The sequence below is a fragment of the Tympanuchus pallidicinctus genome, unplaced genomic scaffold (assembly GCF_026119805.1).
Source record: "Tympanuchus pallidicinctus isolate F22 unplaced genomic scaffold, pur_lepc_1.0 scaffold20, whole genome shotgun sequence".
In the NCBI taxonomy this organism is placed as follows: domain Eukaryota; kingdom Metazoa; phylum Chordata; class Aves; order Galliformes; family Phasianidae; genus Tympanuchus; species Tympanuchus pallidicinctus.
The window spans coordinates 8655238-8680037 of record NW_026294722.1 but is presented as its reverse complement, the minus strand read 5'-3'; the positions used below and the strand labels follow the sequence as shown (position 1 = coordinate 8680037).

The 24800-nt window shown below is 47.3% G+C and overlaps 1 protein-coding gene across 2 annotated transcripts in view; it reads left to right on the top strand.

Moving 5' to 3' along the window:
• Positions 1 to 323: 323 nt before the first annotated feature.
• Positions 324 to 24800, top strand: part of RIMS4 (regulating synaptic membrane exocytosis 4) — a 49850-nt gene continuing 25373 nt past the window's right edge. Inside the window, exons 1-2 of one of the 2 annotated variants that reach the window (XM_052683921.1) lie at positions 324 to 516; positions 896 to 1053. Coding sequence is in view for 1 of the 2 variants with exons in the window: in XM_052683920.1 (XP_052539880.1) it covers positions 2295 to 2391 (97 nt within the window). In the remaining variant the exon portion in view is untranslated. Of the gene's footprint in view, positions 517 to 895; positions 1054 to 2079; positions 2392 to 24800 lie in introns of those variants that run through there. The other variant, XM_052683920.1, reaches the window with a different exon arrangement.

The window sequence follows — 24800 nt, the reverse complement described above, 5'->3', positions numbered from 1 at the left end:
CACTCTGTTCCTTCTGCTTTACAGCCTGCCCATCCTTTGATGAAGGAATTAATGCTGTTCCACAGCAAATTCTGATTAGTTTTTGGATTAAGAAATGCACTTGCTATTGATAAGCCTTGCAAACTCTGTTTAGCATCTGAAAATCAAATGACCTTTGTTATTCCAAATGGACCACCAGTAATAACAACTGTGTTTGCCAGGGTTAGAGAATGTACTAATGAGCCTTAATTACCCTGAAAAGCTTCACCTGGGTCCCTCAATAGGCACTCCATTTAAACTCCATCCTGCAACCTTCAGTTCTTGTCTGTGCTATGCTGGAGGTGAGCCGGCCTCAGGTGTGTTCCTGGGCTTGTGCCTTGGCTGACCTTGGAGCAAGAGTGCTGTTAGGACCTCCTGCCCACAATGTCCTTGGGGGGGCTCCTGTGCCATCACCTCCTGGCTCCTCTGCCCAGGGAACAGCCCTGCTTGCCTGGCTTTGGCAGCACAAACATGCTGCAGCCCTGGAAGGGCTTTTAGGTGACTTTGTGGATTTATTTATTAACTGTTTGAGAGAAAAACACAGTTGTTATTACAGACTATAATTCTTATGTGTTTTACTGTGTATGGAAATAAAAAGAAAAGCAATGTTTGCAAGTATGAGGTTTCTAGCTCTATTACAGCCTTAGAGCTCTAGTGGGCTTGAGGCAAGTGCTAAACGTGACCAACCCCCGAGTGTCCTCCCTTCTATTCTCTGTAGTGGAGCTACAGCACTTGCAAATATGTTTTGCTTTCAGGCTGCTGTTCTGTAGCACCCAGCTTACAGCGGCTTCAGCTATGCTTCATCCATAAAGAAGACTTTGGACTCTGATCTGCATTTTGTAAGAGCACTAAAAGGCCTTTCTGCTGTATTCCATAGGGTGGCTCTTGGTGATGATGATGGGTGAAAAGAACAAGTGTGTGAGGAACATCTTCCTTCGTACCCTAGATGATAGCATCTCTGATGGGGAGAGCAAGCCACGGACAGAAGATGTGCTCCATCTCATCCCTATCTAAAGCTCAGCTGCAGTGAATAAGGTAGACTTGGTTCCCAAAATGGGTGGGGTGATGTCATGATGTCTATGCCATTTCAGAGCAAACAGTGTTCAGCTCCTCTGGACAGCTGGTGCTTCTGAGCCAGTGCCAGCAATTCTCTGTGCCAAGAGAGAAATCCAGGCAACTAGCCTTTGGGAATGAGCTAAAACTCACTCTGCTTCTGCAGCACCCCGAATTCCTACCAGGATCTATTAAATGGTGTTGCAAAACCAGCCTAAAATCTTAGTTGGAACAGGTTGTGGAGACCTGTCCTCACTATGTGTGCTGGGCCTTGGGCACCAAGATGGGAGCAAGCCTTGATCTGCCTGAGGACAGGAAGGCCCCACAGAGGGACCTGGGCAGGCTGCTCACCTGGCTGAGGCAATGGGATGAAGTTCAACAGGACCAAGCGCTGGGTCCTGCGCTTTGGTCACAACAACCCCACACGTTGCTACAGCCTTGGGGCAGGGTGGCTGGAAAACTGTGTGGAAGAAATGGAGCTGGGGGTGTTGGTCGACGCTGGGCTGAACGTGAGCCAGCAGTGTGCCAGGGTGGCCAAGAAGACCAACAGCATCCCGGTGTGCATCAGAGCGCAGCCAGCAGGACAGGGAGGTGATCATCGCTGTGCTCAGCTCTGGTGGGGCCGCACCTCGAGTGCTGTGCTCAGCTGTGGGCCCTCACTGCCACACAGACATCGGGGCCTGGAGCGCGTCCAGAGAGGGGCAACGGGGCTGTGAGGGGTCTGAGCACAGTGGGGACTTATGGGGAGCAGCTGAGGGAACTGGGAATACGGGATGGGAGAGGGTGAAAGGCAAGGACGTGCACTCTGTGTGTGTAAATGCTGCCACAATTCGGCCGAGAACGGGCTTCTGCGGGGCGCTGGGAACCCCGCCGGGCAGGGCCTGCGGCTGGGCACCGCACCCGCACAGCCGAGAGGAGCAGCAGCGGCGAGGCGCGGCCCGGCCCTCCCCTCCCTTCGCGCCGCCATTGGCGCCGCTGGGCTGGGCTGGGCTGCGGGGCGGGGCGCCGCTCAGAGCGCCGGGCGGCAGCAGGTGGCCGCGCTCCGCACCGGGCTCCACGCTCCGCTCCGCTCCGCCTCGCCCCGCCGCCTCGCCGAGGCCCCCGCAGCAGCCAAGACGCCGCGGGCCGTGCTACGAGTGAAGAATGGGGCGGCCAAGCTGGCCAAGCCGCCGGCGGCTGCGGCGGGCGAAGCCCCCGGAGGCGCACCCGGCTCCGGGCTCTTCATGGAGCGGTCGCAGAGCCGCCTCAGCCTCTCCGCCTCCTTCGAGGCCTTGGCCATCTACTTCCCCTGCATGAACAGCTTCGACGAGGAGGACGCGGGTACGGGGAGGGGTGACGGGTGCGGGGAGGCGAGGCCGCGGGCAGCGCCCTGCGGGAGGGCTGTGCGGGACTGCGCGTGTCCGTCTGTCCGTCTGTCCGTCTGTGTCCGTCTGTCCGTCTGTGTCCGTCTGTGTCCGTCTGTGTCCGTCTCTCCGGGGTTGCACGGCGTGCGGGGCAGCAGACGCGGCCGTGCTGGGCTGTGCGGTGCCTGCGGAGCCCTCCTGCCCCACCAGGTGCGTCGGACCCACCGTGTGCGTTGGGCTGGGTGCTGCAAGGGAGCCCATGCGAGAATAAAGGAGGGATGTTTTTTCACGCGCTCGCCCTTCTGAGAGCAAAATCGCGATGTGCAAGATGAGCAGCCGAAGCTTCAGCCCTCTCCTTGTGCTGAGCTCTCTCCTGTGTGAGGCATTAAAGGACGGCGCTGAGGGAGGAGGTGGTTTTGCTGCTGGACGTTGCGACCAGCCGACTGCTGATTTATGTGCAGTCAGCTCTCGGGATGATTGGTTAGGGCTGTCATTAGCACAGCGTGCCGTGCTGCTTTCAGGATGGGGGAGTGGGGAAATCGTTCCATTTAATAAGGGTTAAGTGGATCATGAGACGAGTACAAAATCCTTTCAGAATGGTTGCAATGATTTCTGCCTGTGCCCATAAAATAAAGCCAGGCTTTAAGGAGAGGGTCATCAGTGAGCAAAGTGGGATAGCAGTAGCAAAGGAAGGGCACTGGGAGTGGAGAGCAGCACAGCAACTAGATGGGGAGTGAGGGCGCACCAGGGAGTGAATGGAGAGCAGTGTATGAGCACTTCATCTATCCCCAGTGGCTCAATCCTAAATGAGTGATGCTTTTCACAGTACAAACTGTGCCAGAGACTGAACGTGAATCCTCTGAGCAGCAAATGATGAAAGTTGGTAACTAAGACATGTTTTAGCATGGACCATGATGGTTGCATCCCTCAAAATGCCGGCATGCGCCTTTGTTAGCTCATCCCAGGATGTGCAAATGCCAGCAGGAATACATGGGCGAATCAGCAGTGCTGCACCTTTAACGTTGTTGTTTCTGGAGGAATTGACGTAAGAATAAATTCATCATCTGTGTGATTAACTTGTGATTGTCATCAGCATCTTGCAAGGATGCCAGGGAGCGGGCACAGGATTGCATCCCCCGATGGATAGATATTTAATTTTGTTCTCAAAATTCTGCTCATTATTTATTTTCAGTTCAGGTTCGGTTTGAATGCGTGGCAATAGCAGGAGCTTTGGGAACTCCTGGCACTGTTGCTTCAGAAATGATTAATGGTGAGACATGTTTGAGTACCAGAACCTGACACAGTGCCCTGGACAGCATTCCATTCCCTGGTGCCTGACCTCTTTGCTCTGTGCAGAGTGAAGGTGAAGCAAATACCTTATGTTCCAGTGCCTAGAAAAATGTTTTTGCTCAGAACTGTATTTATTTATTCACACTTACTGAATGCTCATGCATGAATGCTAATAGGCTGTTCTTAATGCAACACAAGTGCTTGTTTCTGAATTAAATGAATCTACAATTAAGACCTCATTCTCCATCAGCTTATTAGTGGCTCTTGCCTGCCCGAGTTAGTCATGTTAGCAAAGCTGTTGGGGTGATGTTCAGTACATTGGGGATGTTGCAGTATTGTTCCTGTATTTTCTGCTTCTTAATGTGCATCCAGACATGTATGAGCCAACAGCAAGAATGAGTGTGTGCTGCTTTGTAATGTTTTTTCATGCTAAAAAGCCTGTAATATTTTTTTTTGAGACAGTAAATGTCATGAAAGGGAGATTTATAACAGAAATGATGAGATTGTGCCAGGCGATATTCTGTGATGTTCATTGCTATGCACAGCCCTGAAATAGTGAGATTCTGACCACTTAAAGTTGCAAAGTGATTTCTTGCCCCCTCTCTCCCCAGCCAGTAAAAATATATATGTATCTTAATCACCCCATCAAGGAGATGAATGCTGCATTTGGCAAGGTGCTCTCCATAAGAGACAACAGCAAAAAAGAAGAAAAAAAAAAAAAGTTGATCCTATGGGCACTGACAAAATAACAATCGTATTTCAGACTGACACATCATCCATCTTGTCTGAAGCTGAGAGCTGCATCTTTAAGAGAACAGTCATCCTATGGAAAAAAAACGAGGAGTTGGTGGATGACTGTGGCATCCCAGTGGAAAGGGAAAGCAGCCAAATGAGAGCTACAAACAAGGAAAACTTTGAGCTTATCACTAAAGTTACTTTAAAGGGTGGGTCTGATGGAAGGGGAGTGGGAGGAAACTGGTCAGAGTGCCCGTGCTGAGAGGGGCGGTGGTGCAGGAGCTGCCAGCTGGGTTTGGTGGTACGTGTGGGTTCTGGTATTTCCCACATTTAGTCTTGGAAGATGGATCTGCTTTTTTTCATAATGGGCCTTTTCTGCACATTTGTTTCCCTTTTGTTCTACACTGTCCATCTTCTGGACAGTATAGGAGAAGACTCTTGTAATCTTTTACAGCTATTCTGCCTGCCATGAAACCATTGAGTTTGAACTGATTTCTCAGCTGCAAAGTAGATGCAGGTGATGCCTGCTTGTGACATAGCATGCAGGAGAAGCAGGCCAGTGTGCATGGGACAGTGATGGGAAGAACCTGAAGTGAGGAAGTGGTAATCTTTGGAATGCTTCCAGAGCCAGTGAGTGAGTGTGTGCTTGAGCCCCTGGTGTGTGCTGTGGCAAACAGGACTGTGTGCCTCTCTGCTAAGAGACCAATGTGGAGTGGCAGTGAAATTTGCACTCCTCTGTTGTAATACCCTGCTCGTTCCTCAGCTGCTTACACAAAGAGGATACTCTGAGCAAACACCGAGCTCTGTTCACCAGTAAACTGCAGTGGGGCTTTGAAAGAACAGAAATTACTGTCTGCACTCAGTAGCGTAAGGACGCTAGGTTAATCGCTCTTTGGTCTGCGAATGGTAATGTTGCCGTGCTTCCTGCTGGCTCAGTGCTGCTCTCTTCGCTCCACCAGGGTCCCCATCAATGTCAGTGGAAGTTAACGATTTTGAAACTGCAGTTATTATCTGCCTAATTGTTGTTTTAGCTTATGCAAACGCCAACGCTCTGATAATTTTTCAGTTATCGAGTAGTAGGCTATAAAGAGGTTACAGAAAACTAAGTGCAGACGTCCAAATGGAGACGTACCTAGGGCTACGAAGTAGGTTTACTTACTAGGGTTGTACAGGTGGTTCTGTGTTGCTCCCCTGCCCTGCTGAGGTGTGATAGGCTGCCTGCAGCCTGCCTGCCACCCAGGGCCCTCTGCTCTCCTGTCGTACTGGCTGCTGTTCATCACAAGCACACTAACTCTATTGTGGCTGCCCCCTGCGTGTGCACGTTTCTGGAGATGCGAGCCTGAAACCCTCCTTATTTGTAAGTGTGAACATAAATCTTGGTGGTTCTGAGGATCTGCCATGATGCTTTGTCTTGCCCTTGGCTAGAATCAGCTCTGCTGGTGGCAGCGTGTCAGAAAGACCTGAACTGCCAAGTGGCAAGTGCACATAGGTTAAAAATAGTGTGCTGGGGATTTATGATGACTGTGGGAACCTGCCTTGTAGACAGCTTGTGAGGTCTGGATGGATGCAGGTTGCAACTGAGGCCTGAGTGCTGCAGAAGAGTGCTTGAAAACCCTTTTGCCAAGAGAGGTCTTGAACAGCCTCTCCCAGGACTGGGGATGGTCTGCAAGGTTAGTGGGGCTGTTCTGCTGAACTTTTGCTTGCTGAAGTGAGGATTTGGTGGAGAGTAGCAGTAGCAGACTTGGAGCTATGCTTGCAAAACCCAGCAAGCTCTAGGTGGGAGCTGCCAGGGACAGTCAGTGTAAGGGAGTTGGTGTCCAGGAGCTCTGAGGAGGGATGGGCTCACATTCAGGAGCCTGTGTGACCAGGGACACAGGCTGTACTTGCAGGCACAGGTGGGGCAATGCCTGTTTTGAAGTCCGCAGGTTCGATGTCTGCAGGTTCGATGGTGTCTCCTAAGAATGGCATTGCCAGCCTTGGGTGCTCTCAGGGCCAGAACTGGAGGTTGGGTTGCCCGAAGATAGTGCCTGAACTTCAGGATCCAGGAGCACCGCTCATGCCGGTGTCTGTTCCAGCTGTGCTGTGGCTGATGGGCAGATATGCACCAGCTCCTTTCTCTTCCACTCTGTGCCCCAGTTTCGTAGGGAAAGAAATCTGGTTGCACTGATAGAAGGCACCTGAGGTATGCTCTGACAAGAGACAGATGCAGCTGTCTGGGAGATGAGCCGTGGCTCATGCTGCCCATACAGCGGCCCTGAAGACCAGGCACACCATGAGCATAGGGATGAGCTTGAGTGACTTCAGGATTGTACACCTATGGGAGCATGAGGAGCTGAGAGGCTCTGTGACGTACCGAGGCCGTAGCCGCGTGGCGGTGGAGTCTGATGGCTTGGGGTCCCAGCACAGTGGCTGTGTGCGTGGTGACCCCGCCATGCTATGAGGCACAGGGTGCAATGGTTCCTCAGCCAGCTGGAACTGAGTGTGTGGCAGGGAGAAAATGGTTTCCAAAGTCAAAATGTCTCCTGGATTCTGACAGCAGGCCTTCCTCGTGGCAGCTGCTTGTTCTGAAGAGTTGAGCTCGAGATGGAAGCTGCTCACACACACTATCAAGTACTGACAGATGCACCGCGCTGTGATCAATTGCTTTGAAGAGAAGCCATGTGAAATATTAATGTAACATTGAATGTTGGGCTGGGATAACGGGCTGGTTGTGCACTGTTAGGTTAGTGTAGAAAATGCTTTTGCCTTATCTGTTGGACTTCTCTAATTTTAACCATTTAAGTTCTATATAATTTTAAACATAAAAGAGTCATAAAGTTATTAAGCAGATCTCCTATGTAGCTTTTTAAGTTTTAGTTGCCATGGATTTTTTTCAGTTGTAACGCTGTTTTGGATTGGGGTTCACGTGATCTGCATTTGTATTGAAGTTTAGTCCTTCTAGCTTTTATCCAAAAGATGTTACAGGTTTATAGGATGCTCCAAAATCAGATTTGTTGGTTCTTGGTGAGGTAGGCAACTGCATCCATGCAGAGAACATTCACAGGACAAGGAAATTATTTGCGTGGCTGTAATGTTAAGCATTTTCCCTGTTAACCTTTCGCAAATGAAATTACAGTTCATCCCTGGAACTCTGCAGGGGTTTAAACTCCAGGACTTACCCAGCGCTGTATGCTGCAGGACAGATCCGAATTGGCCTTGGAACGAACAGGTATGCGGGGAGGTGCTCGTGTTTGTGGCTGCTGAGGGGTGGGCTGCAGTTACAGACTGAGCTCTGTGGCAGTTTCCTCTACACCCAGAACAGCTCCTTGCAGAATTCTGTTAGCGCATGTTGGGTCCTGCTGTGCCATACCGCAGGCAGAGCGCTCCCTGAGGGCCAGGCTGGTTTGCTCTGCCCAAAAACGCAACCTGGGGCTGGGGACAGCCTGTCACTGCTCCCAGCTTCTCCTCGGTGGTCATCTGGCTGTGGGTTTGCAGAGGGGAGGCATGTCAGTGAGTTGATGGGGTTTCTGAGGGAGTCTGCTGTCCCCATAGCACTGGTTGTTGCTTCACACAATTTAGATTATTGAGTAGTGGGAAACGATGATGGCACCTCTTTCCCTCGAATGGGACTATCTGACACGTGCTGCAGGTGCTCTGAGGATGCTGTACACACCAGCCTTGTGAGCAGTGCTGCGCAGGGCTGCCTGGATGCCATCCCTCCAGCCACAGAGGGAAGGATATCTTTTTCCTTTATTTTGCTGTCAATTTACTCTGAGTAGAAGAGTGTGTCCCTGAAAAGCTTTCTGCCTGGGAGAAACTGTTTCCTTACTGCTTCTATTTCATGTGAAATTAATTCTAATGCAACATTTATTAATTCAAAAGCACTCTGTTCTCCAGGCTAAAAGGAAAGCTTTACTCTGTCAGATTTCTACATCGGGACAAGTCGTGAAATGCTGTAACTACTTTGCTTCAGCATTTCTGTTTGACAGAACGTATGTTTCTGCTTTGTGTAGGGGAGCAATTAGATTTGATTGGAGCAATTGTTTTAAGAAATAATTTATCTGTGCAATTAGATTCTGAAGCACTATCTGCTCGTGTTTCAGTGCCTTGGTTAGATTAGAAATGTGAATGTTTTAATTGAGGAAGTGGTCTGTAAGTTGCCTACACATTTCAGTAGGGCAGTGAGATGTGGTTTACATGGGTGTCACAGCCCTGCCATCCCCTCTGCTTCCTTCCCCCTCAGACATCTGCCACGAAGCTCTGTTTGCATGTTTGAATAAGAATTTCTAGTCCAGTGCTGCCTCAACACGCTTTGAATGCAATACCCATCTGTGCAATGATGGTCCTTGGAGACTTGGTTTTGTGTTCTGGAAGAGGGTAGAACTATGCTACATGTATGGGAATGTGTGTCAAAACAGGGATCGTGCAGCACAAATGATGCCTCTGTGGGGGGCCATTGCTTTAATTATGGTGTGCACAAATTAGGCTCCGCTTTAGTTACCAAGCTGTGCTTTCTTGAATCTGCTTTTGTTATCTTTTGTTTTGCTGTTGCAAAACTGCATGCATATGAAGCCTGGGAAGCCCTGATGCAGTCTGATTTCATGTAGGAATAAAGCAAAGCTCAGCGGCCCAATTTTTTAACCAAATCCAGCCACAGGGAAGTCACTGTGGCAGATAATTCATATTTCGGCTTCGTGCCGTTAGCGTTGTGTCACCTTCCATCACGCAAAGAACTGCTAACCAGCTAAGCATTCAAGTGCCCAACAGTTTGGAGAGCACAGCACATATGGAGCTGAATGTCACGTTTTTGTTAAAAACTACTTTGAGTAAGGGGAATTCACACTGATGGCAGCGCCTCCTTACTCTTAGGGGTGCAGGGTGTCCTGCACTTTCCCATGAACAGCTCTTCCTATTGAAGATTCCTAATTAGAAGGACACTTTTGCCTGCAATGTAGACTAAATCATCCTGGAAATTAAGAGGTACTATTGTGTTGCTCCCAATGACATGGGAAACAGTTGGTCACTTCTGGCTTTGGAGCAACACTTCACATCATACAACTGTTCTGCCCTGTGCTAACAATCAGGAAACAACTGTGATGATGACAACTGCTGTCTCATCCCTCTCCCTCGTTTTTCAGCCCTTGGCGTTCTGGCCTAGCCAGGTTTGGTTTGATTTTTGCACAGAACAGCACGGTGCAGGGCTGTGGCTGGGGGCTGCTGGCAGAGGGGGATTGTCACCCCACACTCGGGTGCAGCACCCCAGGCGTGTGTGTGGTGTTTGCAGGCCTGTCGTTGCTCATGGCTCCCATTTCAGATGTGCTCCCTGCCACTTTCTGATTGCACGATGGCTGCCTGGCTGCTCAGCTGCTTTTTTGACATTGGTGCATTTAATGGTTTCCACACTGAGAAGTTACAGCTATGTGTTCCTCTACTGGATTTCCTCTTATTGATTTGGGAAGGTGAACTACTTTATTCCATCGGCATCACTCTGGATTCTGTTTCTGTCATTGAGCAAGAGCTGTGGTACTGGCATGTAGGACTTGAAGGTTGGAATAAATGGCTGTAATAAGCGCTTTGTCCTCAGGAGATACTGAAATGTTTTGAGGATGGCTTTGGCAGTTGAAGTACAGCTCTGTAACAGGGTCACGGGTGAACTGCAGCATCTTTGGAAACCTATTGCCTCCAGTGCATCAGGAGTTGTCTTCTCTTTTCCTCTCTCTCTTTGCCCCCTACTTCCCTAGTGCAGCACTCAGTTCGGGGGACTGTGAGGTGTGATTCGCAGTTAGTAGTTAGATTAAAGGTAACCGTAGTTACTGAATCACTACTATTGCTTTGGTGGCAGGTCTGGCTGAGGAGGTTGTGGTCTCCCACTCATGGTTTTGTCCCTGTCTGCAGCTTGCCATCCTTTATATGTAACATCCCAGCTGCTCGTGGGCCAGACCTGCTCTGTGGGTGTGGGGCTCCTGCCAGCTGCCCACCAGTGCCTCTTGTATTTACAGTGAGCAGGGGACTTACCCTGCCCCCTGGGTGACCAACACATTAATTGTGCTGCAGTCAAGATGTCTAAGAAGATCAAGATTGTTGTTGTTGGAAAACCAACTCCTCGTGTAGCGCTTCTCAGCATCTTGGAAGAGTTGGGTGGGTGGATGGATGTTTGGGTTTTTTTTTACTATTATTTCTACTATTTACCTTTCCTTTCTTGTTTCAATACATGTCATCACAGTGTTAGCAAAAAGTTGGGAAAACTTGATTCAAGATTTAAGTGTTGCTGCTTTACATCCATGTTTTGTTTTTTGATCACTCTGTCAGGAACACAAATGAGAAGGTTCTTCCTCTTTTTTGTGCTCATTAGACCTCCAGCTGTTGGAATCAGCTCATTCCTGGATAGCTCTGTCATGGCAAACAAGACCCAACAGCTTTCTCTGCTTCTGTTTACTTCTGTGAAGTCCCACTGGTGGCCCAAGAGATCAGAGCAGTTGCTCTGCAGCACTTGTGTACAGACCTTTTACCTTTGTGATGGGTTTGTTAAGCTTACAGTAAAGGTAGGTGGTGGTCCAGACTGACTTTAAGGTTTGACTGCAGTCCACTGTTCCCCCCCTTAACAAAACAAAACCAACAAAATGAGTTGCTGCCCCGGTGTTATGTTTCCCATTTGGTCAGTGATGATTTTAGAACATGCTTCTCAGGAAACACACCACTTTTTTGTACCTTATCTGAGTGATCCACGTACATCTGCCAGTGGGAATCGCATAACCCACAGCTGCATCCCTTAGGACTTGGGTTTTTGTTTCTATGTGAATAGAAAGGCCAAGGTATTAAATCACTGCACACAGCCAGGCTGAGCGGAGTACTGAGCTCATCTGAGTTCTGTGATTCAAAGAAGTTGATGGAGGATCATTGAGAATGCTGGTCTGGAAACCGGGGCAAGAAATGCCGAAAGTAGGTGTGCAGGCTAGTGCTCAGCCTGGCAGTCTGCATATTAAATCGGAGTGATGTATGGAGCTGTTTCTGTTTAAAAGCTTCCTCCTGCATTTTAGAAAGTGGAGCTGCCAGATTGGTCAACGTCCAATCCCCGGGCAGCCGGAACTGGCTGCTGGCTGCAGCAGGAGCCGTGGCGAAGCTCTAACAGCCGTTCCACGCAGGTTCTGCAGGCTGCCACATCCTTGCTGCTTCCCAGAAAACAGACAGTGTCAAAATGTTACACGGTATGAGGACATTGCCATGGCAACGTTAGCATCCCATGACACTCGCTCTCATGCGGTGGTGTCGGTGCTCACTGTCATCGTTGTTCTTGCTTTCTCCATCTGGGGCCTTTAGGAATGCCATGCTGCTAACGGAACGTGTTTCTGCAGGACTGCTGTAGCTATGGGGCTGATGGTTGCCACGACGCTCTCTAGTCTTTAGGGTCTCTTAAATAAGGCAAGTGTTCCTTTGCGTAATACAGCGACTCTTGTAATTCATCCTGTGCTGCAGATGCTGTCAACCTGGGGCTGTTCCTGGGCAGCAGGGCTCTGTAGGGTCCCATACTCTGTCTCCTGCTTCCATTCCTGTCTCTGGCAGTGGTTTTGGGCTGCCTATAAATACTTCAGTTCTTGCTGCTTCCTCTGCAGTAACAGTGTCCCACTAGGATTCACAGTGTTGCCAGTCTGTTTTTTCCCTTTTTCGTTCTGTATTTATATGTTTCTGCCAGGTGATGTTTTCCAAAATTAGCATCATGGATTTTTTCACTGAGCAGACAACACATGTTTATTGGCTCCTTTCCCTCGACACAGAGAGCGCTGTTCTCAATGTTTTATTGATAAGCTAGAGGCTTGGCAAGGAACAATAAAGGTAAGGATATTTCTATATGGCAGCCAGCAGTCATTCCACCACTGATATTTTCCACTTCTATTTGACACTTGGAAGTATAGCAGGCTTGGTTTAGCTATTGTGCATGAGCAACTTCTGAAGATTGCACAGATAGAGGCAGCCACTTAGCTAATGATTCACCTACCTCAAAGGCATGAGCTGTGGGTGATCAGAGCTGGGGATGCGAGCCATTCTCCTTGGTGTGTGTGTGCAGCAAGGCTGTGCTCACCCTGCTGCCATGGCATAAGGGGGGCACGTACGATAAAGTGCTGGCTTGTGATTCTACCAGCTGGTGGAACCACTTGAAGGGAATGAGAGGATAAATGAAAGATCTGAGAAAGTAGAGGTTGAACGTAAGGGAAGAAATTGACTTGCGAACATCTCTTCTGGAGTTTCACAGCAGTAATTCTCAGCTCTCCTGTTTGGCACAGTGTTCTGCTTGAGCCACGCCAGAGACCTGAGTTATCTTTCTATACACTTTTTTCATCTGTTTTAACTAAATTCCTAGTTTCTCTACCAAATCAGAGGTCTGTTCCTGTGACCCGTCTGCTCTGTGCCTGCAGAAATGCTCTTAATTCTCTGTAAGTCCTCCACTCCAGCCCTAGCCAAGTGCCTCTACCATGGCATTGTGTTGGGTGTGTTTCCCTGTGTTCTGTTTTTCACTCTGTGCTTCCTGGCTTACCTACTGGAGCCCCATGAAATGTTGGATGGTTGGTTAAGGCAAAATTTGGCTCTCTGCTCTAGGAATAATACCAAGCAAATTATCCACAGCTCATTTTAGTTGGTGAATTTGACTCTGTTTTCACAGTCTGTTCATTGCAGCCATCTGCTGCAGAGAGACAGCGAGCTTCTAGGACAGGCTTCCTGTGAAAGTCAGGAAGTCTTATTTCAGGCCATCATTCTGCTTAATCTCCTGGCGTTCATAAAACCATTTATTTCCCTCAACACCTTTCCCTAGAGCCTAAAGACTGGCTTTGCAGAGATCAGCTGTGGAGGGTGCTAAGTGCATTTTTGAGGAAAAAGGTGAATCTTGGAGGGGTGATTGGACCCCATGGTGGACTGAAAATGTTCAGTTGATCAAAGTGTTTGTTAATAACTGCCAAGGCTTCTGTCTGTTTCCTTAAGGTTGTTTTGCTGAGTGTGGGTTCATCAATGCAGAAATGTTCTGCTTGTGTCACTGACATTCACTAAATGGTTTGAAGGCTGGATTTTGCTGGTTCTCCTGTTAAACGCTGATGTTCAGAAACATTCTCAGTCTTTTATTTCACTTTGTAAGGAAGGAAAAAAAGAAAAGCGTAACATCTTGATATGAGTAAACCTTGCAAGGTTCAGACGTTGTAAAAGGTTCATTGAGCTTAAGCTCTTACAGTCGTCAGATTTGAGAGGAAATTGCAGTCAGAAGCAAACACTTTAAAACTTGCTGATCTAAGTGGTCTAATAGTCAGCCTATTTACTCCCTTAATTTTCCTGTGCTTATCTCTGCAGACATGCAGGTATTCAGTCCACTAAGGCGGCAGTGAGAGAAGGGGAAAAGAGCTGAAGAACTAGGACAGACTTGGATTATATTTAACAGTGTTCTATTTCAACTTGACAACCAGCTATCGAACACCTACAAGTTTGCAACTGTGATTCACTGGGAAGCTGACATTAACTGATGTCACGTTGTATTAATAGCTACAGAATTGTAACTGCATTTAGCAGTGAGCTTCATTAACAGTCTCTACAAACACACTGACAACCGTTTGAAAACCTGAAAATATTAGGTATGGATAAAAATGGCTTGTGCCATAAAGGAACCCCCCTGTGCTGCCAAATGTGTTTACAGCAAGTTCTTGCAGGTGTTATGCATAATAATTCCTCTTTATCACTTTCAGTAGGTCTTACTGGTGGAAGGAAATGCTTGAGGTCTGATCTACAGTCCTAAATTAATTAGGAGCTAATCTAATGGGGTTACACATAAGCATGCTTGGCTGTTCTCAAGAAAGATGCTGTGGCCACAAGTGGAAGCTGTCCAGCAACTGCCCAAATAGGACACAATGTTGTTCTGGGAGGCTTCTGGTCTTTCCTGGTTTGTTGTTGAACACTGGATTCAATTAGAAAGCACGGTTCTGACAAATTGTGTGTAATGGGCTCTGGGCTGAGCAGAGCTCTGGGTTCGGCTCCCTTTGAGCTTTGCCTGTTCTGGATGTTGTGAGCTCACCTCCCAGGTGCTGGGTGGGAGGTGGAGATGTTGAGTACTTCTGCCATCTTTTGTAGGTGCTAAATTAGCAGCTAGTTCCTCACCAGCACTTGCTAACTGTCCCAAGAAGAGTGAAGCAGTTTGTCTTGTAGCCTCTCTGCACTCTGTATGCACTGTGTTAAGCTTTGCATCACTGGCATGAAACATCAAGATTCACTATAGAGGTGAAATGAAATGAAAACTGGGGGTCAGGAGGGCACGTGTTCATAGGGCTGGGTGCTGAGAGGGGACCTGCAGCCTCCTCTCCTAGGAGGGAGCAGGGAATAAATTGGTGGACCTGCACACTTTGGTCTGTGTAATGCTCTGGGTGCCTCTGGAAGCCACTCTGCTGCTCCTCCCAGCAGTCATCTGTTTCCCTTAGCTCCTTCTTTATTATATATGTCACACTGCCTCTTCTGTTCCTTTTTGCCATGAGTAATTCAATTGGATTTAAATTTTCAGGTGATGTCTGCTTCCGTCTCGTTCATCCATCACTCGGTTTTGGCATCTATCGCTTGGATACATCTCAGCTTTTGCTGACCTCCAACTTTTAGGCTGGCCTTGTGTTCCCTCTTCTAGAGGCTGGGAGTCCCCCGAGACCAACAGGAACTGCAGATAACGGCCCTTTGAAAGCAAACGAGCAACATCATTTATTTTAAGAGTACAGAAATCATAGCCAATTTTCCCCTTTCTTACTGTTCTTTGCAAGGTTAGAAACACTGTCTTCAAGAACAGCACTAACCAGTTATTCACCCTCCCTTCTGTAGGGTGTGATGTAGCTGTCCAGTCAATCAAGTACACTTTGTGATCTTCAGTAACACTGCTTTATTTAAAATATTGCAGCAGCAGCTCTTCATTGGATGTGTAAGCCAGCAAGTGATGAAACCACCTCTGGCTCAGTGTGTCTGTGTTGTAGCAGCCTATGACAGCGAAGGAGTGTAATTAGCAAGACACGTAGAATGGGATTAAAAAAAGATGTGAAAATAAGCAGAAAGATTTGAAAAGGATTAGGAGAGTAAATGACAAACCAGTAGTTAAATGGTGCATGATTAATGACTGTAGAAGTAAAAAGGTTGACTAAATATTGTGACTCTGTAATGGCTGCCCCGAAGTAATAGGCAATATTGTGTTCAGGAGACTCCACAAGTGGATCTGTATCGCCGTGCTGGCTCTGGGGTTAGGCCCAGTTCATGTCTTAGAGATGGGGGCTTCCAAACTGCCTGGAATCACATTTGTTAACTGGTGCTTTAGGGGCTTAAGGGAAGTACCTCTGTGCTGGAATTGTTTTCTTAGTGCTGAAAAACTGCTTTGTGTATGCAGAAACAGCCCAGAAAGATGCATCTTCCATAGTGGTGCAATAGCAAGTATTGGGGGGTAACTCTTGGGAGTCGGGGGTAGCTGTGAGTGTCTTATGGCAGATGTGACAAAGTCTGTGATACACTGCCTGATCTGGGGCTGGAATTTGTCGCTGGTTTCTTGTCATTGTTTCTTAATTCTGATTTTCAAGGAGGAGCAGAGCTCTGTCTTGCATTTAGCAAATACGCTGCTGAGGACATGGAGTAGAATGTGGATGTTCTCTTTTCTGTAGTGCCTGTCTTTCTCCTGTCTCTGCTGCATCCTTTAAGACACAGAAGAACAGATCTGAGAATGACTGTTGTATTGTTTTGTGCTTTAAAGGTCAAGATTGGTATCAAATCAGCGCAAGCCAATGGCAACTCAAAATGCCATCCTGTCATGCTGAGATGCTTGACCAAAGATTTGCAGCTGACCTAATTTTTTCATTGGAAGCACTGAAGTTAGGGAAACTTTGGGTGCAGCTGAGGGAGCTGAGCGCACAGCCTTGGCTATTAGGAAAAAATCACTGTTAATATTCCTTAACCTTTCATTTGTGGTGTGTCAGAGGCTGGGCTGTGAGGTGAAAGTGGTCTGCAGCCACTGTAAGTAATTAGTGCTCAAAATGATGCCTGCAGTGACTTTGTCTTGTCCTTTGTGTCATCAGAGTGTATATGAGGAATCTGTAAATCTTCACAGATAACCATGTATATAGCATTTATCAGTATGGAATGTGTTCTGTCCCTTTGGGATGGGTGACTGCCTGAGAAATGTTTGTCACGCACCTGCTTTATAATTGGGATCTTTGAATATAGTTCTGTTTGTTACACGCCAATGTGGGGGGGAAATTATCTAAGGGTGGTTTATTTATAATGCTTTCCATAAGAAAACCTTTCCATTTAAGACAGCCATCCATGCAGGATGCTTTTGCTTGTGGCAGGAAGGATTTAAAGCGTTCAGTTCTCTCCTGGAGGCATACGCCTGTGATGCATTGCAATGGGAGTTGATGGGAATAGCCAGCCATGAAAGAATAGATCCCAAGGACTACACTTGTGAGAAATCTCAGCAGGCTCTTGTGCAGGGCTGGGTACACATTGAGTTCAGATGCAGTAAATAGGTTGCTGTCATCTACCCATCGTCCGCCTCTTTGCTTCAGTGGAGTGAAGATGGGGAACAGTTATATGAGAGTATCCAAAGTGAGTACAGAGGGATAAAACCAATGTCATTACTGTACATGTTTTAAGGAAGAGATGAGGTGCAGCATTTTCTCTTTCCAGTTTTCACTGGGCTGTCAGCCTAAGCACATCAGTAGAGCCGTCCCAAGGAGCACCAGAGTCTGTGGTCAGCAGCTCCCAGCTTTTGCAGTTTGGTTTTAGCTTTGAGCATTAAATTGCTGTGAGTTCAATAATTTATCTCCTTCCAACTGCTTTATTGTCATTTTGATTTAGTAATGGATTGGCTTGGACAGCTGTGTCAGTGCAGAGTGAATGCTCGGGGTATGTTGAGCACAGACTGCAGGTGTGAGCACATCTTGTGTGAACTGCACACCATTTCCATGGGGCTACTCCTGGAGGGACAGCATGGCTGGGAGATAGAGAAACCAGAGCTCCTGAACTGTGCCTCTGTCACTTAGAATGTCGTCCCAACACCCATCCTCTGTCACAGTCTTGCTGTCGAAGTTCTAATTGTTCTTTTTTCTTTTTCTCTCCTGAAATAAATTTTGCTTCTTAAATAGTGTTTGTAGAGCAGTGCACCAAAACTGCCATGGGTTACTGTACTCACTGGCATTGTTAGAGCAGGAGGAAGGCTGCCAGAAGGTATTGATTACTGGTAAAAATAAACCCTTCAAACTTCTTTGGTCTTCATTCCTCCCTGCTTTTTTTTTAATCTTTGCTTCCTGCACTTGAGCAAATGGATTTGTTTGCCTGAAGTTCTGAGCAAAATGTTGACCAGTGCTGGTGCTGATTGGCAGCCTTCTGTTTGGGCGACATCAGAGGAGGTTTTGCAGTGCTCTGGAAAGTCTTTCTAGGATTTACATCCTCTTGGATCGTGGATCAGTTTTATGACCGACGCATCCAAGTAGCCAGGTAGGAGTAGGAAACTGAGTATCAACAGTGAGGATAGGATGATTGTGGAGTTTGGGGAACTCTCATGCTCACAGAAGCTTGTCTGTGCTTCATAAAGCTGACATTTAGATTTGGTTATGGAGTTATTGATAGCCTAGTACAAGCAGTGTACTTGCAGCGTATGGTGGGTGATATTGAGGGTGTTGGTGCTGGCTGGTGGGAAGGGCTTGCTGCCTTTGGTGTTTTCTAGTTCATCTCACAGCAGTGGCTTACAGCTTCCCTTATGCCTCCCTGTGAAGAACAAAATGTCACACTTCAGGTTCATTAGGCAGCTGTGCAAAGTGGGGGAGCTTCTGGAGTGGAAAGTTGTTTTAGACAACAGTAAAATGCAAGGGAGAAAGTCACATATCTACAGTAGAAAATACAAGACCAATATTGTGTAATGTTCAAAGGGTAGTTGTGTTTGGTAAAAGAAAATTTCTAAGGAGAAGGGATACAACGGAAGGACGCTTGGGGAAGGAATGTGGCTTGCAGGGTATCAGAAAGATGTGACAATCATTTATGGATCCATGGGACTACATTTAGCAGACTTCCAAATCAAGTGTGGTCTTATAGCTGACTCTGGTTGCAGTGGGTAGCAGAGCAAGAGCAAAATACAGTGCTGCTCTGTAAGTAGGCCAAGGACAAGGCGTGCACCAAACATCCACGCATGTTGTGACCCAGTGATTGCTTCGGCTGCAAGGCAAATCCAGGGGTGGTGGAGATTGCAAAGTGTTTTCTGTGCATGTATCAGACTTGCAAATGGGTTCTTTGCTTATCACAAATCTCCTTGGCGTTCATTTTCTGCTATTATTCCAACCACTGAACTTCTTTGAGCATTTAGGTAAATGGGGAGTTTTTAAGCAGTTATTAATGACTGCATGCAATGAGTCATCCAGCAGCCTAAGAAGCGGCCTGTCACAGAGCGAAGGCATGTCTTGTCACAGCCATCCATTAGCACTCAGAGGGCCCAAGCTGATTCAGCATGCCAGCCTGCTGCTAACGGGGCGCCTCCTGGGCATGCTGGGCAGCATTGCTGCTCCTCGGGACTCAAACAAATGCTGGCTGCTTTGCTTTGAAGAGTTGGGACAATTCATGAACGTGATGGCAAGAACCACCAGCAGGTGTTACAAATGCATTCCTCCGAGCTCTGATTGTGTGACTGGTAAGATGGATTGGTACTGATACTGAGAAGTGGCAAAGTGGTTTCTTTTGTTACTGAAATGTTGTAACCCATTGGTAACTTAGAAGTGGAGCTGTGGGATATGGGACAGTGGGGACCCAACGGTGCAGTTTTAACATTTGTCAGCAGAGCTGTTTGTATGCAGTTTCCTGTTGGAGGAGCTCCTTGAACATAGGGTTCTGAGTGAGTTCCGTGTGGACATTGGCAGCTGCATGCAGGAATTGGGCAGAAGCATCTGAGGGAGAAGTTGGGCGCTCCGTGGGATGGGGAGGTCGTGTTGTATTGAGCATGGATGGAGCAGGGAGGCCGCATGCACGGAACCATTGTGTGAGCTGCAGGGAAGGGCAGTGTGGAAGCAGCGTAAGTCATGTTGAGTCCGTTGCAGCCTGAGCGCCGTGACCTGGCAGCTCGGTGGTGTGGCTGAATGGGAGGAGGCCCACCTCGCCTTGTTAGCCTTCTTCTGAATTGTTGGGGTGAGAAGTTCTTGGCTGTGGGCTGCCACAGAGCCATGGTGGGGCAGACCCCAATTTTAGCACGTTGCTGGTTTTAATGGCACTAATAGAAAGTCAATTTATAGGCAAGAACAAATTGCCTTTTTATGTGGGGAGGAGGATAATTCCTCCCCTGTGTTACATTATTAAATTTGTAATCTTCATTTCTAATGCTTTTCAAAAGAGATTATTAACAGAATCTACAATACAGATTTTAAATTTATGAGCTGCGTTTTTCCCCAAACTCTTCAAATTGTATAATTTATCTTTAAAGGTGAACTTCAGCAAGGCTTTTTTTAACTTAATGAATTAGAATCCCTTACTTGCTAGCTATCTCTGGACAAGCTTAAAGGCTCCAAAGATATTTCAATTTTTAAATAAAAGTAATGGATATCTATTTCCATCTTTGCTGAGTGGTAAGTTCTGAGTTCAGCCTTCTTCCCTAGCGACAAAAGGCACTGGAGGAAGAAAAGTGGCACATTTCTACGCGCTGCTTGGTGGAGAGAAGGCTGTGTGATGCTCCTTTTTGTCAGCAAGGAAATGGAGCCCTGAATGTGTGGCTCTGCAAGAGGATGAGGGAGGACACATTTTGCTCCTGGGTTTGCTTTGTGCTGTTTAATCATGACTGGGGACTGTAAACATGTTGGGACCTGGGGTCTCTGAAGTGTGAGGTGCTCCTATGTCCTCCCCTAGCCCAGCCAGTGCCCATACAAGAAATCCCAAGGCCTTTTACATCAGCCCAGTCTTTAAGTGTGAGAATATAAATGGAAAAGTTAAATGCAGATCTGTGAAGCAAGTTGTGCAGACACAGGTGCTTTGTAAGCAAGGTTAATACGCAGTGTTCTCTTCTGAGAAGGTGTTGCTTGCATGCCTTAATAAGTTCCCATGTTACAACCTTCCTTCCCTCTAAATAGAGATGCATATTGCTCTGTAACATGTGCTTGATCTTCCTGTGAGTGTTGTCTGCAAAACTGTCACTGGCTTTATCACCAGCCTTACCTCTTTTGTATTTCTCCATCGGCCGTCCTCATTTCTGCTCCCGAGGTCGAGAGAGAGGAATCAGCAAGGTCCTCTGCAGCACTTTGTTCATCTCTGCTCCTTTTACAAAATGGACTTGGCACAAATCGTGGGCCTCTGGTGAACCTGCTGCTGTGTTATGTGTCATTGGGTAATTCAAATCAGCAGGGATTTTTATTTTGCGTGCAGAAGACAGATGTGGGAGGCAGCTATGTGTCTGCCATGTTTGTGGGAGAGTTTCAGTGGGATGCAACTCAGTGTGCATCTCTCTAAGTTCAGGGTGAGAAAGATTCTGCCTGACTTATTGTTTTTTTATTCATATGATGTTTGTTCGGAGCCTGCTAATGAGATGTCAGTGTCCCAGTTCTTGCTACTGAGTAGTGTTTCTCTGTGACAGATGGCTGACTGGTCACCATTTGGAGATGCTTGTCAAAGCAATATGATTGACAGGGCTGCTGACCTGGTGCTGTCACTTGGGGCTTTGTCTGCTTTGATTGAAGTAACCATGAGTTGCTTATGTTGCAGCAGGAGTTTCCACTGTGATGGCTGGTCCTATCCTGCTCCCAGGCCTAGGAAGCCTGAGCCCTCTGTCCCAGCTGCCCAGAGATGCCTGCAGCCGGTAGTCATGGCCATGGTGGGCAGAGCCTGGACCTCGTGCTGTGCTGAGGTAATCCCTAGTGGGGTGTGTGGCAGCTGCCTGGCACAGCAGGCACTGATGGCTGTGGACCTGCCGAGGTTCATCTTCCTGGAGTCAAAGCAGTGTGTAGAATTAGAAAGGAAAAATGTGTTGGCCTTCTCACTTCTCAGCATTCGCTGCAGATATTACGTGAAAGCACCTTTGCTGAAGTCTGATGCACGTGGCAGTGTCAGCTGATGGAACTGAAATGAGAAGCTGAATGCCTGGGGTTGTTTGTCCCTTCTGGAAACCAGATCATCTTCTCCCTCTCTCTGCTTCCACGGTGGATCAAATAATTGCTTCCAAATGGACACAAGTTACACAGTGTGTATAATTAAAGTCAACTCTTGTGAATTTGATCATTCATTTCCATAAGGAAAATATGAAGTAATCACAGCCCAAGCTGAACACAAATGCTATTAGAAGTGCGATTCTGCGCCATGATTCCAGTTTCTGAATGACTTTAAGGTTCTGTGGCTTCACACCCACTGAAGAAATGTCTATGCTCTTAATTGTTTGTAACAAACAAAAGATTGTGTGACTCATTGTGTCAAGACCATTTTGACTGTGTTCGTTCACATCCAGGTTTGATAAAGTGGCTTGCTCTTAGAAGAGCTTCAGTGGGACAGAAGAGAAGGAAAAAATGTTGTTAAGGCATCTGGGCTTGTCAGTTCTCTTTCCTCTGAATTTAGTCTGTACCAAAACTAAACTTTATGTGCCCTGAGGACTCGGGAAGGGCAGCGCAGTGTCTTGCAGAGCTCCCTGGTGTAGCGAAGCGTGGGCAGGGCAGCTCTTTCATCTCATGCCATCCTTCTCTTATAGTGACGCTTTCTAGCTGCTTTTTTTATGTGTGTGTGTGTGAAGTCACCTCATTTTTGTGATCCTCTTCTAAATTGAGAGGTTTTCTGCAGCTCAGGCTCATTCATATTTCAGACCCTGGTCTTAAGCAATGTCCTCATAAGGAGTTATTAATAGTTAAGATGGATGGCAGAATTGGGACAGTGCTCTGGTTCAACACTCTTGTAATTAAGGAGAAATCCCAACCTGGCCTTTATAACTTGGTTGGGCTGCTGGAGGACTTCCAAGGACAGGGACACAGATCTGTGCCTCTGGCCCTCCTGAGATAACAGCAGGAAAGCTCTGGCATGACCCTGGCAGACAAGCTATAGCCACTCACCCCTTGGCCTTTCCTATTTTTTCCATGCCCAAATCCCATAGCTTGCAAAGTTTTAGGTTTTGAACTTAAAAGACATCACCTTAAAACACTTGGAGGAAAATGTCAGATGCAGTATACCAATTTAATAGGGAATAAGTATTGCCCTGCAGTGGTTAAATAATTTGTATTATTTATTGTTACCTGTGGCCGTGCCACTCATACCTGTTCTCCAAGCCCAGCAGCTCAACATTCCTGGTCTCAGAATGCACTTGGATACTGACCCCAGGGGCTGTGTGAGTGTCAAAGAGGGGTGAATAAACTCTGGGTGACTCAGACCACAAAAATGCAAGAAGTGGAAAGAAGGGATCGCCTCACTGCTGTGCAATGATTGTACATGTGGTTTATTGCATTATAAATACCATAGCAAGGATTTTTTTAACTAATCAGTCTTCGCTTGAACACTTAAGAAGGAGAAGGTGTGGAAGGGCTGGGGACATGTCTGGGAGCTGCAGCATCAGCAGCCCTGTGCTTCTCTGTCCCTGGAGAGCCGGGCCTGCAGGCAGGGAATTGCTGGTGTCTCATTGGTAGGCTGTTGAGGAATTGTTACAGCAGGGAATGTTCTGTATGCGTACGGACTTTTCATTTAATCAGACTCTTTCCTGCAAAGCATGGCAGGCTGGGGGAAGAAGAGGCAGCGTGTTCTATTTTCTTACGAAAGTGAAGAACCAGCCATCAGACAAAGCTATTGGATCTCCAGTTGCAAACGAAAGAGAGACCCATGGAAAGACTTCTGAGGAGTCAGATCTTGCTGCAAGCAACTCCATGAAATACTCTGGAAGAAATAATCAGTTTTCATAGTCTTATGATACTCTTTTTTAGTGGTGAAAAACATAAGACTTTACCATAGTCAAAAATCTCCTTAAAAGCCATTGGCAAATGGGATGGATATGTTTCCCTTTTGGTTTCTTAGCTTTGTCTCTTCTGTCAGCGAAGGAGAAAATCTCACATTTTCCTGCCTACGTGCAATTTGTTGAATTTTACAGAATTCTTTCATTAGAAATCTCTAAATAAGAATTTTGGCCATTTAATTCTTTCTTACGCAGATGAATTTTCCAAAAAGGTCAAATCATTAAAAATAGCACCGTGGAAACTGTTTATTAGTTTTCAAACTCAAATGGAGCAGAATGAGTGTATCTCATTTTTCTAGTCTAAAATTTGCAGATGGAGCTCAGGAAGACAAGATGTAAACCAGTGGTTTAGTGATGCTCCACTCGATCTGCAGCTGGGGATAGCATCTTGCTGTGGGGGGAGGCCTGCACATAAAGACCTCATAAAGACCTGCAGGCCTCCTGTGCCTTGCTCAGCCACACAGTGTCGGCAGGGGAAGCTTTCCTGTGTGCACCCTACGCTCAGTGGGTGAGGAATGGATGGAGCCTTAAGGCTGTAGCCAGGTGCCTGCTACCTTCTACTACTTGATAAAAATTCCCTGATTTTTGGTTGTCTTGCTGATCAGGAGAAAGCGGAAGGAGTATGGATTGTGGGGAGAGTTGGTTTTACTGGTAGTAATCTTGGCAGGGTGCAATCAGTGCCTGTTGGGTTGGGGGAGAAAAGACAGGGGCAAATAGTGGGGTGGGAGAAGGAAGAGTGATTGTCCTTTCCCAGCCGCATGGATGTACTTAATCTGCACAGATTAAGAATTAATGTGTTAAACTATCTTTTCTGCCCGTTTCATTTGGAAAGAAGGGTGTAACTCTGATAGCAGCTGAAAGTAGGGCAAGGGGAATGAAGCTAGCAGCCTGATTAGTGCCCCTGTTTATCCCCAGCCATTTTCTGTCATTTCTGGTGGATTACTCAGGCTGTGATGATAGTCTGGCATGTTCTGGAGCACAGTACAAACTGCCTCTCTTTAGGTGCTCATAATTCACACTCCATTAGGATGTCGACGTTGGGAATACTTGGCAGGATGTTAGAGCTTGCCAGGCATGATGAGATTGAGTTCATCTTGTTAAGCTGCCGACAATCCAGCACTTACATCTTTCTTCCTCAGCAGTAGGAGAGCAGCCTGGCTCGCTCTGAACACACACCCATGTTCAGGGCCTGCAATGCACACCCAACAGCTGCAGCCACTCTGCTCAGTGCGTGCTGGGCTGCACAGATGTTGGATGTTTGTGCTCGGCTGGGAGAGGATTTTTTGCTTTTGTTCTGAACAGTGCAGTTTTTATTAATCTCACAGCTGATTGTGGTCAGTGGTGCAGCAGAACCTCATGATGTAGGAAGATCCCCCATCCCTGAGTCTTTTTGCCTTATGCCCAGAGATGTGCCAAAGGGCAGCACCTGGACTTGGGACCCTTCTTCC